Source organism: Etheostoma spectabile, chromosome 12, assembly GCF_008692095.1.
Source record: "Etheostoma spectabile isolate EspeVRDwgs_2016 chromosome 12, UIUC_Espe_1.0, whole genome shotgun sequence".
Lineage (NCBI taxonomy): Eukaryota > Metazoa > Chordata > Actinopteri > Perciformes > Percidae > Etheostoma > Etheostoma spectabile.
Window position 1 is genome coordinate 12,134,596 of NC_045744.1, and position 12,439 is coordinate 12,147,034.

General features: G+C 40.2%; 1 protein-coding gene across 1 annotated transcript in view; it reads left to right on the forward strand.

Annotated features, from left to right (window-relative positions):
• The window catches only part of yes1 (YES proto-oncogene 1, Src family tyrosine kinase), a 29,355-nt gene that overhangs the window by 13,132 nt on the left and 3,784 nt on the right, over positions 1-12,439 (forward strand). Inside the window, exons 4-11 of the mRNA XM_032532559.1 lie at positions 239-337; positions 2,298-2,401; positions 2,695-2,844; positions 4,498-4,653; positions 6,708-6,887; positions 9,884-9,960; positions 11,214-11,367; positions 12,089-12,220. Coding sequence (XP_032388450.1) covers positions 239-337; positions 2,298-2,401; positions 2,695-2,844; positions 4,498-4,653; positions 6,708-6,887; positions 9,884-9,960; positions 11,214-11,367; positions 12,089-12,220 — 1,052 coding nt within the window. The remainder of the gene's footprint in view (positions 1-238; positions 338-2,297; positions 2,402-2,694; positions 2,845-4,497; positions 4,654-6,707; positions 6,888-9,883; positions 9,961-11,213; positions 11,368-12,088; positions 12,221-12,439) is intronic.

A 12,439-nucleotide genomic window follows, 5' to 3' on the forward strand; every position in this document is an offset into this window, starting at 1 on the left:
CATGCTAATTTTCTAATACATGAATAGGCATTAAAGAATCAAGCAGCCAGAAAAATTGACTTAATTTCTCCTCCATGACTTAGATTGCTGACGTGGTTAAATGACGCATAAAATGACCTTGTTACTTTTCTGTCTTTGTATAGTTTTAGACCTGCAGTATTCTTTTTAGAGTAGGTGTATTTTTTTCCCCCAATCGTGTCTTTGTGTGTTTCTGATTTCTAACTTGCACTCTATTCAGGGAAGGCGACTGGTGGGAGGCTCGCTCCATCAACACCGGACAGAAAGGTTACATTCCCAGTAACTACGTGGCTCCAGCCGACTCCATACAGGCTGAAGAGTAAGAGCTCATTTATAATTTTCTTGTTTGTCTTTTATTCTCTCTTTTTAAATTCCTTTCTGGTATCTCACCCTATTCAGTTAGTTCTCTTCTGATTAAGAAGACATGATGCGGCTGGGCGGTCACGCATATTGACTAACCTATCATGAACCAACAAGTCTAAACAATGGAGCCCTGTATTGTCGGTGGCCTCCTCATTGCTGTTCATCCGGTGTGACAGGAACGTTAAGGGACTGCGCTGCTTTTAGACAGTTATGGCCTGGTTTCTTATTGGCTGACAGACAGTTTACTAAGGCGTTTCTGTTGCGTGGCGTCTGCATGGCGTTTTCTATGTCTTTGCACACCAGAAACGTGTCATAACAAGGCGCTGCTGCTGCTAGCCTTGTCTGTACACATGTATCTTTCCCATTGATAAAATGAAATAATAGCGTGTTCTTGAACTTTATTTTGTCAATATTTTTGTGTGTAAATTTGTTGGCACATATTTTGATATTTCGTTCTGTATTGACAGGTGCAATATTTGAAAAATCGACAACTATTATTTTTTTAATTACATTTATATCTGCATTTATGTCAAAACCTAGAGACTTTCAAACATCTAAATGTAATTTATTAATTTTAGGTCCCATGGCATGAAAATTTCACTTAATGAGGTTTTTTAACAATTAGATGAATTCCCCCCAGCTTGCCTATGGTCCCCCAGTGGCTAGAAATGACGATAGGTGTAAACCAAGCCCTGGGTATCCTGCTCTGTCTTTGAGAAAAAAAAAGAAAGCTCAGATACCCCCCCCCCCCACCGAGAATTTGGCCCACCCATGAGAGAGAGATATTATGGCTTTCTACTCCTCAAAGCTACAGACTCAGAAGTGGCACATACCAAGGAAAGCTCATTGTGGGACTGGCTCTAGTGGCTGTAATTCTGCACCAAGGCTAAATTTTGGGAAAAGACTTCAGATATGGTATTAGGTGACCACTAAGACCTGTATAAAAGCATCCAAAGAGCATCATGTCATGGGACCTTTAATCATCTTTTGTATTCTATTTTACCTGGAACCGCTTCCAATGTGCTTGCGTGTTGCGTGAAAAACAGGCATCAGTCTTATTTCTAGCATGCACACACTTCCACGGCTCGAGACGCTGCTGAGACGTGCGTGTCACGCAGGCAGTGTGCAAGCTCTAACCGGTTAACATGGGAGCCGAAAATAAAAAGGGACACGCTCACGCCACGCAGGCAGTGTGCCGGAGCCCTAAAAGTAGATGTTTTAAGCTTCTAAAAACTACAATATAAAGCAGATAGCTATCTGAGCCTTTGGTCTAATAGAGTGAGTACAAGTGATCAACATAATTTTTAGTTCCTTGTCAATTTCCTCTGGGGAAAAGAAACATTCCTGTCAGGTCAGACAATTAAACATGTAAGAACTTGTAACGATGTCTTGAAAATGACTCTACTACTCTAAATTCTTACTCCTACTGAAAAAAACAGAAACCTGGATTTTAAGATTCTTAACATGTTCTTTTTTTATTCATAGTAGTAATAGACCTTATATGTAATGGAACAAGCTGAAGACGTTTTACTTGGAGCAGAGGTCATAATACACTGTAATTATCATAGATTGGTTTAAATTATTTTGACTTAAATGAGACTTTAAGCTATTTAATTGCTTCTGTCTGACTTTGAAGGCAACCACATATGAATCACATATACAGCTTCCTTATGTCAACTGACTAACATCAAATATGTTTTATTTCCCTATTCATCTGTTTTTGATGTTTAACTTTTTAACAATTTAACAGACAGGATTTATATGAAGCCAGAGAATTTCCAAATGCCCAACATCTAAATATATCACACCACCAGTGCCATATTCTTATTACATGATTAAGAAAATCCTACTTGTACAGTATATCGCATTAAGAGCTTCTCTTGTGTCTGACTATCTGACTGTGTCTCTTTGTGCAGATGGTACTTTGGTAAAATGGGCCGCAAAGACGCCGAGCGTCTCTTATTGCTTCCAGGGAACCAGCGGGGCACTTTCTTAGCACGAGAGAGTGAGACGACCAAAGGTGAACACATTTATTTCTTGAAAGCAAGACTGTAATGATAATGATGCTGTTTTAAGTCATAAGGAAAAGTTTTTTTCTTTATTTGTGCTTTGCAAGCTGTGGATTTGGTTTTATTGCAGCCATATGTTCATTTTAATGGAAAAAAAACTGTTTTAAAATGTAGGTTAGAAGAGCAATGGGTTTTTATATTTATCTCTTGTTATGTAGACTAAAAGCCTGAGATGCATTGCAGATTTAAGTGAGTTCCGGTTGCTATGAACCACAATCTAACTTACTTTCTGTGGATCTTAAAGGAGCCTACTCTCTGTCTATCCGGGACTGGGATGAGGTGAAGGGAGACAACGTTAAACACTACAAGATCCGAAAGCTAGACAACGGTGGTTATTATATCACTACTCGGGCTCAGTTTGAGGCACTACAGAAGCTGGTGAAACACTACACAGGTATGCAGCCCGTCCACCTAATTCTAATGTAGGAAGCTTTTAGACAACTTGTTGTTTACAACTGGACTGCTGATCTCACTTGGAACAAGGTTTTTTTTCTTCCTTTTTGACTCATGGTTGGAGTGTGTTTTCTAGACAAACATGCCAATGGTAATTATAGTCATTTTGGGATACAGAGGTCTTTTAAAAAAAAAATGCATTCTTGATTGTGATTCTTAAGCAGTGCTTTAACTGACACAGTCACAGCTCCGCAATCCTGACAAAGTCCCCAAAAAAGCCAAACCATGTGAGCAAAAGAGACATGAATATAAAACAGTCTTAAGCATGCTGTAATCTACAATATTGTAAGGCAGGCAGCTGTTCCTAAGAAAACCCTCAGACAAATCACAAGAATGCATCTGGATGAGGTAAACACATGCAGCACAAACTGTTTGTTGAATACTTTACAAGAATACAGTTAAACTCCCAAAAGCAGAATCCATAAACAAGAGGATGTGTATGTGAATCTTTAGCGTTTGATTTTGGGTCTTGTGTTGTTAACTCTGCCAGGCTCATTTCCACGTAATTTGTGTCATTCACTAACTGCAGTGCTCCTTATAATTGACTCCTTTGTATTCCACTAAGTGCATCATTTTAAACAACCAAACAGATGTCAACAATAGCTAAGAAGTCACGCAGTCACTTATTCAGTAGCGTTGAATGTAACATGCTGGTTTCCCAACGTGTGTCCCTTTCTGTGTGCAGAATGCCAATGCTACACTTCACAAGGTGGTTAGTAGGGGTGTGTAAACAAATTGATTCAAGCTCTACCAATTCAAAATTAATTCATAGAACTGCAAAACTCATATATATATATATATGAATTGAATATATATTGTCATATTGTATTTCATAAAAAAAATATTGATGGGATATTCAAGGGCCAAGTAGCTTACAGACATCACACACAACATACACATACATCAAAACCGAATGTTTAAATAACAAACAAATCCACATGAATAATATGGATATGAGTATATGTAATATATATGTATACTATATACAGTACGTTTGTGTACATACATACATACATACATGCATGCATGCATGCATGCATGCATGCATGGGAAAAGTAAATAAATGTACATACTTTGAATCATTTTTTAATCAAGAATTGTTTTTGAATTGATATTGATTTGAACCGTAACATTTTCTGAATCGTACACCCCCAGTGGTTAGTGCTGATGCTGTCAGCTGCTCTCGCTGTACCTGAAAAGGCTTCAACACCAAAACAACCCCTTGATCTTTTTACTTTCTTGCTGAATTAATTTTACACGGTTCATATGGTGAAATTACATAGTTGATTATTTCTGAGACCGAGCACTAAAAAAAAAACGATTATTCTGTGAGGAATGACGGGTCAAGAGTTCTGTGCACTTGCTTCAATGGGATTTGATTGTATGTTGAATGATGTTTGTTGGTGTTGTCATACATGATATTTTATTCATCACGCTTGCATTCCATTTACTGTATGGCTCTGCTTAAAGCTACGACTGTGTATGTACCTAACACGACACGCAAGCTGATTGCTAACCAGCTCCAATTTAAAGCTCATTCTTTTCCTGTTTCTCCCGCCTCTCTGTGTGTCTTTACATGTCTGTTCCTGTCCAGAACATGCAGATGGTCTGTGCTACAGGCTGACAACTGTGTGCCCCACAGTGAAGCCTCAGACTCAGGGACTAGCTAAGGATGCTTGGGAAATCCCGCGAGAATCCCTCCGACTGGAGATCAAACTTGGCCAGGGCTGCTTCGGAGAAGTCTGGATGGGTAAGCGAGCAATATAGCAGTATATGTTTCAAAAACACACACAAACACATGCATGTTGTCTTGTGAAGTGGTTTATGAATGAACCGTGGTGCCACAGAACCCAGCCCTAACAAGTGTTTCTAGCATTTTAGTCTTTTCTATGTTTTTTGGTGCCCGGTCACACCAGAAAGCAGTATTCATTTGCACAGCCTCTGGAAATAATTGGTACTGGATGCTTTGTGGAATAGTGACTACTTGCGCCCTCAGTTGCTAACTGGAAAGTATTTCAATACAGGTAACATATAGGCTAGCACAGTATATGTACCATTCAACGGCTGACTGCACACCATGCTGCATTTTTGTTGTACGTCCATTTATAATCTATCTGAGCAGGATTAGATGATTATTTTCATCAGCGATAAATCTGCAGAATTTTTTCTTGTTTAATTAAAAAAAAATTGGGTCTATCTGATGCCTTAAAGGTCTTCAGGATTTATGTTTGAGTTCTTCTGTTAATTCCATACAAACAGAAAATGAAATTTACTCCTTGGAATCCGTAGATTAAAAGCTGCACAAAGAGGATACAGGTTGAGTCATATTTCTGTGAAATCTGTCAGCAAACGTTAGTATATGGAAAACCGCATGTAGTCCTGCCAGGATGCACTGGGATAAGCCCACAGCTTCCCATGTCAACATCACACACATGCACGAATACACTCTGTGGTATTTGTCTGACGCAAACACTGATCATGAATTAATAAAGACTATAAACAACTGCATGGACATATTCTCACACGGCCGTTAGGGCTTACATACAGAGACAAAGCATCTGCTGCACATTATTTATAACTAATGTAACTTTAATGTGAAACAACTCAGAAGCAGTAAATGCATAGGTATATATAAACTGAGTTAGTTTATAGAATTATTCATTTTTGCTTTAAGCAACACTATGTAACTTTTTCCCGCTTCGGTCATCCAAAACGTTGGAAGCGGAATTGTCTTGCAAAGTGCGGTTATAGCCGGTAGAGAGCCGCAAAGCGAATGCTGCAGTGCCGTTCACCCTGTTATGAAATGATTTTGGAAACATTTTAAGTTACAAAAAGTTCTCTAGTGTTGCTTTAAAGTTGAGTGGGACTGACCTTGGTAAAGAGCTCATCTTGCTGCCTCACTGGCCCACATACTGATGTAAATGATGATTGCAGTTGGTTCACACACACACACACACACACACACACACACACACACACACACACACACAGCTCAGTAATCACAGGTCACCTCCTACGCTTCAGTTCCCTGGCTTGCATGTGAGGCGGGGGCTTTTGAGTGAACACGACTCTCTTCTTTCATCACTCAGTCTTTCATTAAGCCTGGCCTGCAGCAAGCCTCGACCTGCAATCCTCTGCTGTGCAATCCCAGGAATCCCTCCCTCTCTCTCCCTGCACTGTTCATTCTTGATGGTTTTTCTGCACAGCTGCAACTTTTTACCAAAAATCCCATTCATTTGTTCAACTTTTTATTTTTTAAATGTTTTGCTGTTGGTTGTACAAGTGTACCTCGGTTCTCGCCACCTCATATTATTATTAATATTAATATTATTATTAATATTATTATTAGATATCATCCTTGCCCTACTTTGTCCTCCAGCTTGTGTGCGCGTGTAGTTTGTTCAGTGTGATTCATTTATGAAGGTCAGCCTTATGACGGAAGCAGTAGATCTCCTGCCTCAGCTCATTGAATGCAAGCAGGGCGTGAGTAAGTGGCTGTCAACCAGGAAGTGGCTGATTATTTTAGCGTGTAGCGTTTACTCGTGTTCTTTCTCTCCTGAGCTGCTCTTTACAAAAGGGAACGCTGCCAGAGATCACTGGCACGGCAGCTGATTTTAGGATTTACTTTTTAATCACTTAAAAGCGTTCAAAAAGTATTTAATTTACCTTTTAGTGTTTAGGTATTACAGTATATGTCACTTAATAAATTGGAATAGATTAATTATTTTTTCAAAATACACACACAACAGTGGTTAATTTCAAACATGAGTGAGCATTTTGTTTTCATGGTATGTTTTCATTCAGGCACATGGAATGGTACTACTAAGGTGGCTATTAAGACCCTGAAGCCAGGCACCATGTCCCCAGAGGCCTTCCTGCAGGAGGCTCAGATCATGAAGAAACTCCGACATGACAAACTGGTGCCTCTCTATGCTGTTGTGTCTGAGGAGCCCATCTACATAGTGACTGAATTCATGGGCAAAGGTAAGGACTGAATTTCACAAACCAGAAATCAAGAACAAGCACAAGTCATATGTAGACACACTTGGGAAAAAAGACGCAAGCGCAGTTGTAATGGAAAACCTGAGGCTTCAAAACGATAATAGAAACTGAATCAGGCTGCAAGTGCTACAATGTACAGGCACCAAAGATAAGGGCTCCATATACTGGATTACTGTTGTTTTTGTAGAGGGAAATGTGCACACAGAATACACAAGTTCAATTTAAACATTCCGGTTCATTCAGCATGACGTGAATGTCGTCATCTGCCCATGTCCATAGGGGTCCAAACACCCAAAAAAGTGGTCGCTGCGACTGTACCTGTTGTGTTTGCTCCAGTTGTTCCACACTTCGGTCCAGTGGATTGCATATGCACCTCTAGACCGGTAACAGTCTGCGGTCACTCAGGGATAAACGCACCAACTCCATGCCGACCATCCTTAAAATAAGGGGTTTTATACTTTGTTGTTTGTCCACTTTTCTTTATGATCTTAAAGTCCCCCTCCACTCAGAAATGTGTTTTGCTTTTTGTTACTTCACTTGTTGAAGCGTCACTGTGCAGTAATAAACCTGAAACTGAGAAAAAAAAAATTATGGAAATGAGTATGACTGATTATGGCTCTTATCATGAGCAGTGATGGGAATAACAGCGTTACTTTTTTCAGTAACGAGTAATCTAATTGATTACTCTTTCCATCTTAATAAGGCCGTTATCGTTACTGCCGAAAAATGCGGCGCGTTACTATAATTAAAGCTGGTTTTTTTATCAAACCAAATAGATCTCTGTGCCGATAGGCAAAGACTTTTTTTTTCCTTCCTTGGTTAGTGGACCATGCACGAGACAAGTGCATAAAAGCTGATGATTGGCTGAGGTTGAGTAAAATTTCATGGTAAGCCAATCCGAGGTAGAGTTGGGCGGGTGTTTGAAAGCATGCATAGTCAGACACACAACAAACAACACAAGCAAGTCGTAACGAGAAAGGGATTTTTTAAATCAGGGGGGGGGGGTGTAATTTTCCTCAAAGATTTCCCCCATGGTCAGAAAACTAGAGGGGAGCTTTTTTCCCCTTGACCTAGAGTGGGTACCCTCCGAAACTAATTGCTGTACCTATCCCCTTTTCCCCGCTCTAAACCCCAGAAAAACTTATTTGGGCTGGTGACCAATGGACCAAATATAAATGAATAAAAATAATGACGAAAACCCCTTTGGTTTTTGTTCAGTTTCCTTTGAGGTTTTTTTGGTATTTTTGATTTTCAAAACCCGAGCTTTGGGCCTGTTCACAAAATAATAAAAAAGGCCCGGGTAAGGAAAAAGGAGCTTGACCGTGTGATTGCTCACCGGCTTAATCGGTTCACGGGTTTCCGGCCAGGATGAAAGGGGAGCTATGTCAAGCCATGAGATAGCCGGATAAGTGCACGTTTACGGGCTTCTCAAAAGCCCGTTATCGACACAATTTTCTGAGGAGAGAGAGGGAGACCGGCCAAAAGCACCCAATGAGCACACTTTTAATGGAAAAAAAAAAAACCCAGGGAAGAAATAAATGCGAGAGGGAAAAACGGCTTGGGCAACCCAAGCCGTTAATAATTTTATTTAAAGGTTAGGTCAAACGGGAAAAAAGCCCGACATAGCGGGGGCCGCTATCAGTCTAGCATTTGCCTCAAAATGGCAGGGGAAAAAATGTTCCTCGGGAAGGAAACCCCCAAAATTTGGCTTTAATTTTAAACCCCCTTTTTTACAACGTGAGAAAAGGTTTAAAAATGCACAAATCTCATAAGCTATATCTTATTCTTTGTACAATTAATGTTCATACAGAACAATCAGAAAGGGACAAACAACTAGAAAAAAAATTAAATGACTAAAATACACGCTGTGAACATATATGTAAAACATATCATGTTTTTTTATTCTTCTGACAGTGACCGCACCAAAATAAAAGATTAAGAAGTATGTGGTGTTCCCGGTGATGAATGTAACTACACTACATACGTCCGTGTATTGACACGTTATTAGTCCGGTGATGTGAGACTTATTAGGAAGGTTATGAAACCAATGTAAGCTATAACAAAAAACAATAGGCCCACTTATTAAGGAGTAACACAAACTACCCTTTATTAGAGAATGACAAGCAACAAGAAATGAATCATGAATGTATTGGTCTCTGACCAGTCTGCATATTATCATCTTGGAATATCGCTACATTAATATCGTCACACACACTAATCTTCGGAGCGCGTCCTGTAGAAACCTGAAGCTGAGACCACGGACGCTGCGCTGCTCATCTCTACTTTACAGAGAGAGTGGACACTGACACAACTCACAAGTCTGCTGGCAGGCAATAGCCATTGGCCACCGGCCACCGGCCATGGCCACCGGGCACCGGGCACCAGGCACCGGGCATCAGCCACCGGCCACCGGGCACCAGCCACCGGGCAGCGGCGGCCACCGGCCACCGGGCAGCGGCCGCACGCCAGGCAGCCTCGACACACTACCGTCCCACCGGGAAAAGTCCCACTCCGCATCAGTGCAACCATTTCTAACCATCTAAACAACTGTAGGGTTTAAATCAAACTCGCGAAAACAAAAGTGACAAGTAGGCTAATGTATGTTAATAAAAATAAAGCAGAACACATGCAGAAGACAACGCAATAACTGTTAAACACGTTTATTTCGGACCAGACGGCAGCTAATTTGACACATGAGACTCCAGGATTAATCTTAGCCTGGCTGTTAGCCTGCTCTGGACCAGGCTAGCCGCAAATAATAAATCTCCATGGTTACTTGGCTGGGCTTAATTCAATCTGGTTTGTTGCAAACCAGTCCAAGCTAAATTCATCCAGGATAACTGAATATCCGGCATAATCCCTTATCCTAGTTTCGTGCAACAGGCCCTTGTCTCAACTGATGCTGCATTTATTTTTGTTTTGTGTTTACACAAAATCCTGATGTATTGATTCTGCTTGACTCTTCTAAACTCTGACAGGTAGTTTACTGGACTTCCTGAAGGAGGGAGATGGTAGATATCTGAAGCTGCCCCAGCTGGTGGACATGGCTGCACAGGTAGGATCAAAACACAGCGTGTGAATAGTAAATTAAGAATAGAAACTAGCTTTGGATATTCAGTTTAATAATCCAATGGTTTCAGTTTGCACGTCATCTGGCTGTCATATTTATTTAATATCCTACCTGACATCTCTCCCCTCCTCTCCCCTCCCTCTTCTCTTCCTCCTTATTCCACTGTATGTGCCTCCCCTCGTTTCCCACCACTTAACTGCCACTGTAGCACTTAAACACTGCCCACCAGAGACCACTTAAGCTTGCTGGTTCAATCACCTACAGTGATCTGCTCTTAATTCGCCTCTCCACGCTCCCAGACTCCCTCTTCTCTCTTCTCCTCACTCAGCAGAGTGGAAAAGTGTTTCCGAATTAGACTAAGGCGGGTTGGAACCTCGAGATGCCTCTGAGTTGACAGCCAGACTGAGGAGATGCTGGATAGTTGTGTTAAAGATGTGTCCATTTGTTATCGTAGCAGCTTCATTTAATAAAAATTTTTTTTCATTATTTGGGGCAAATCTTTGATCAATGAGCAAGGTTTCCGCAGAGTGTTAAAAATTTCAAAATCAAAATTTTGAGGCCTTAAAAACGTCTTAAATTTCAAAGTATTTTGGTCTTAAATAATTTTAAACAGGTCTTAATTTCCCTACGTCCATGTAACACTAACTCTAATGCTCATTGAACTACTTTTTTTATTCTGTGGTCTTGTCGTTCTTACTTTTGATAGTCCAAATATGTGTGTGTGTGTGTGTGTGTGTGTGTGTGTGTGTGTGTGTGTGTGTGTGTGTGTGTGTGTGTGGTGTGTGTGTGTGTGTGTGTGTGTGTGGTGTGTGTGTGTGTGTGTGTGTGTGTGTGTGTGTGTGTGTGTGTGTGTGTGTGTGTGTGTGTGTGTGTGTGGGTGTGTGTGTGTGTGTGTGTGTGTGTGTGTGTGTGTGTGTGTATGTGTGTTTGTGAACTTTGTCGCTTTTATTCAATTTGAATACATTTATTTCCCTTGCAAGTACATTTGTGACTGCATTTTGTTGTACTTGAAGCTTTTTATATTGGTCTAACCTGCACAAACCCTGAAATAATGTATATTTCTTAGATTGACTCTAACCCCTCTCAATTAGTATTATTCCAAAGTGATATTTGATCCTAATCTTTTAATTAGCAAACTTCTCATTCCTTAACTGTTTGCTTTGTTCGCATACTTATGCCTTTTTCCTCTTTGTTGCTCCCTCCTTCCTCTCTGTATCTCCTCTCCAATCCCGTCCCAGATCGCAGATGGCATGGCCTTCATTGAGAGGATGAACTACATCCACAGGGACCTGAGAGCTGCTAACATCCTGGTGGCTGACAACTTGGTGTGTAAGATCGCAGACTTTGGCCTGGCTCGGCTCATTGAGGACAACGAGTACACCGCCCGACAAGGTAGGTGTGCGTGTGCCTGTGCAAGTGTGTGCGCGTGTGTGTGAACTAGATACACTTGTGTCTGCATTTTTGAGATCCTGTATTGGCTATAAATAGACTAGAAATTAATTCTGAACCTCTCCGCCTATTGGGGACCTTCAATTTATCTCTTGCCATGACTACAACACTGGTTTTATAGCTAAAACTGTTATCTTATGTGATAGAAAACTGAATATCTTTGACTTGTGAAGAGTTGGCTGGATAGAAAAGGTCATTTAAATATTTCACGTCATGTAGAAATAGCTATTTTCTTACTATTTACTGACCTTTTTTAGACCAAAATTATTGATTGATTAATCAAAATGAAATCAGCAGATTAATCAATAATGACAATGATTTAACATTTGATACATACTTGAACTGAAGTGCAAGTTCACATGCTGACACAATTATTTTGTTATATATTCTGTCTATTTAGGCCACAGTGCTTTACTCATTTATTGATTAAGCAATAATTCAATCATCAGAATTATTTTGGCCTTTTCATAAAGCAAAAATACCAAACATTCTCTGTTTTCATGAATCAAATGTGAGGATTTGCTGCTTTTTCACTATTTTAAAGACTAAACTATTAATTGTGAAAATAGCCAGAAGATCAAACATGAAAATAATGATTTAACCTGAGCCATATTGATCATTTCAAAGCCTATTACTCCTATGACTCTTTCTTTCCTTTTTTCAGGAGCTAAATTTCCCATCAAGTGGACGGCCCCTGAAGCTGCTCTGTACGGCCGCTTCACTATCAAATCAGACGTGTGGTCGTTTGGTATACTACTGACTGAACTGGTGACCAAGGGCAGGGTACCATACCCAGGTAACAATAAGAGCCAAACAGATATGTGGTTGTCAGAAATGTGTTTTTATGTCTTCCTTCCTTTTTTCCTTTTATATTTTATCTTTGGAGGCTGTCTTTTCTGGTCATGTTCTGGTTTTAAAGTTGCTCATCATCTTTAATAAGTTGCTCATGTTTTTTACGTTTTGCCTCGGGAGAATTCTGATATGCTACTCATCATCATCTAAAGTTTTTAATAAT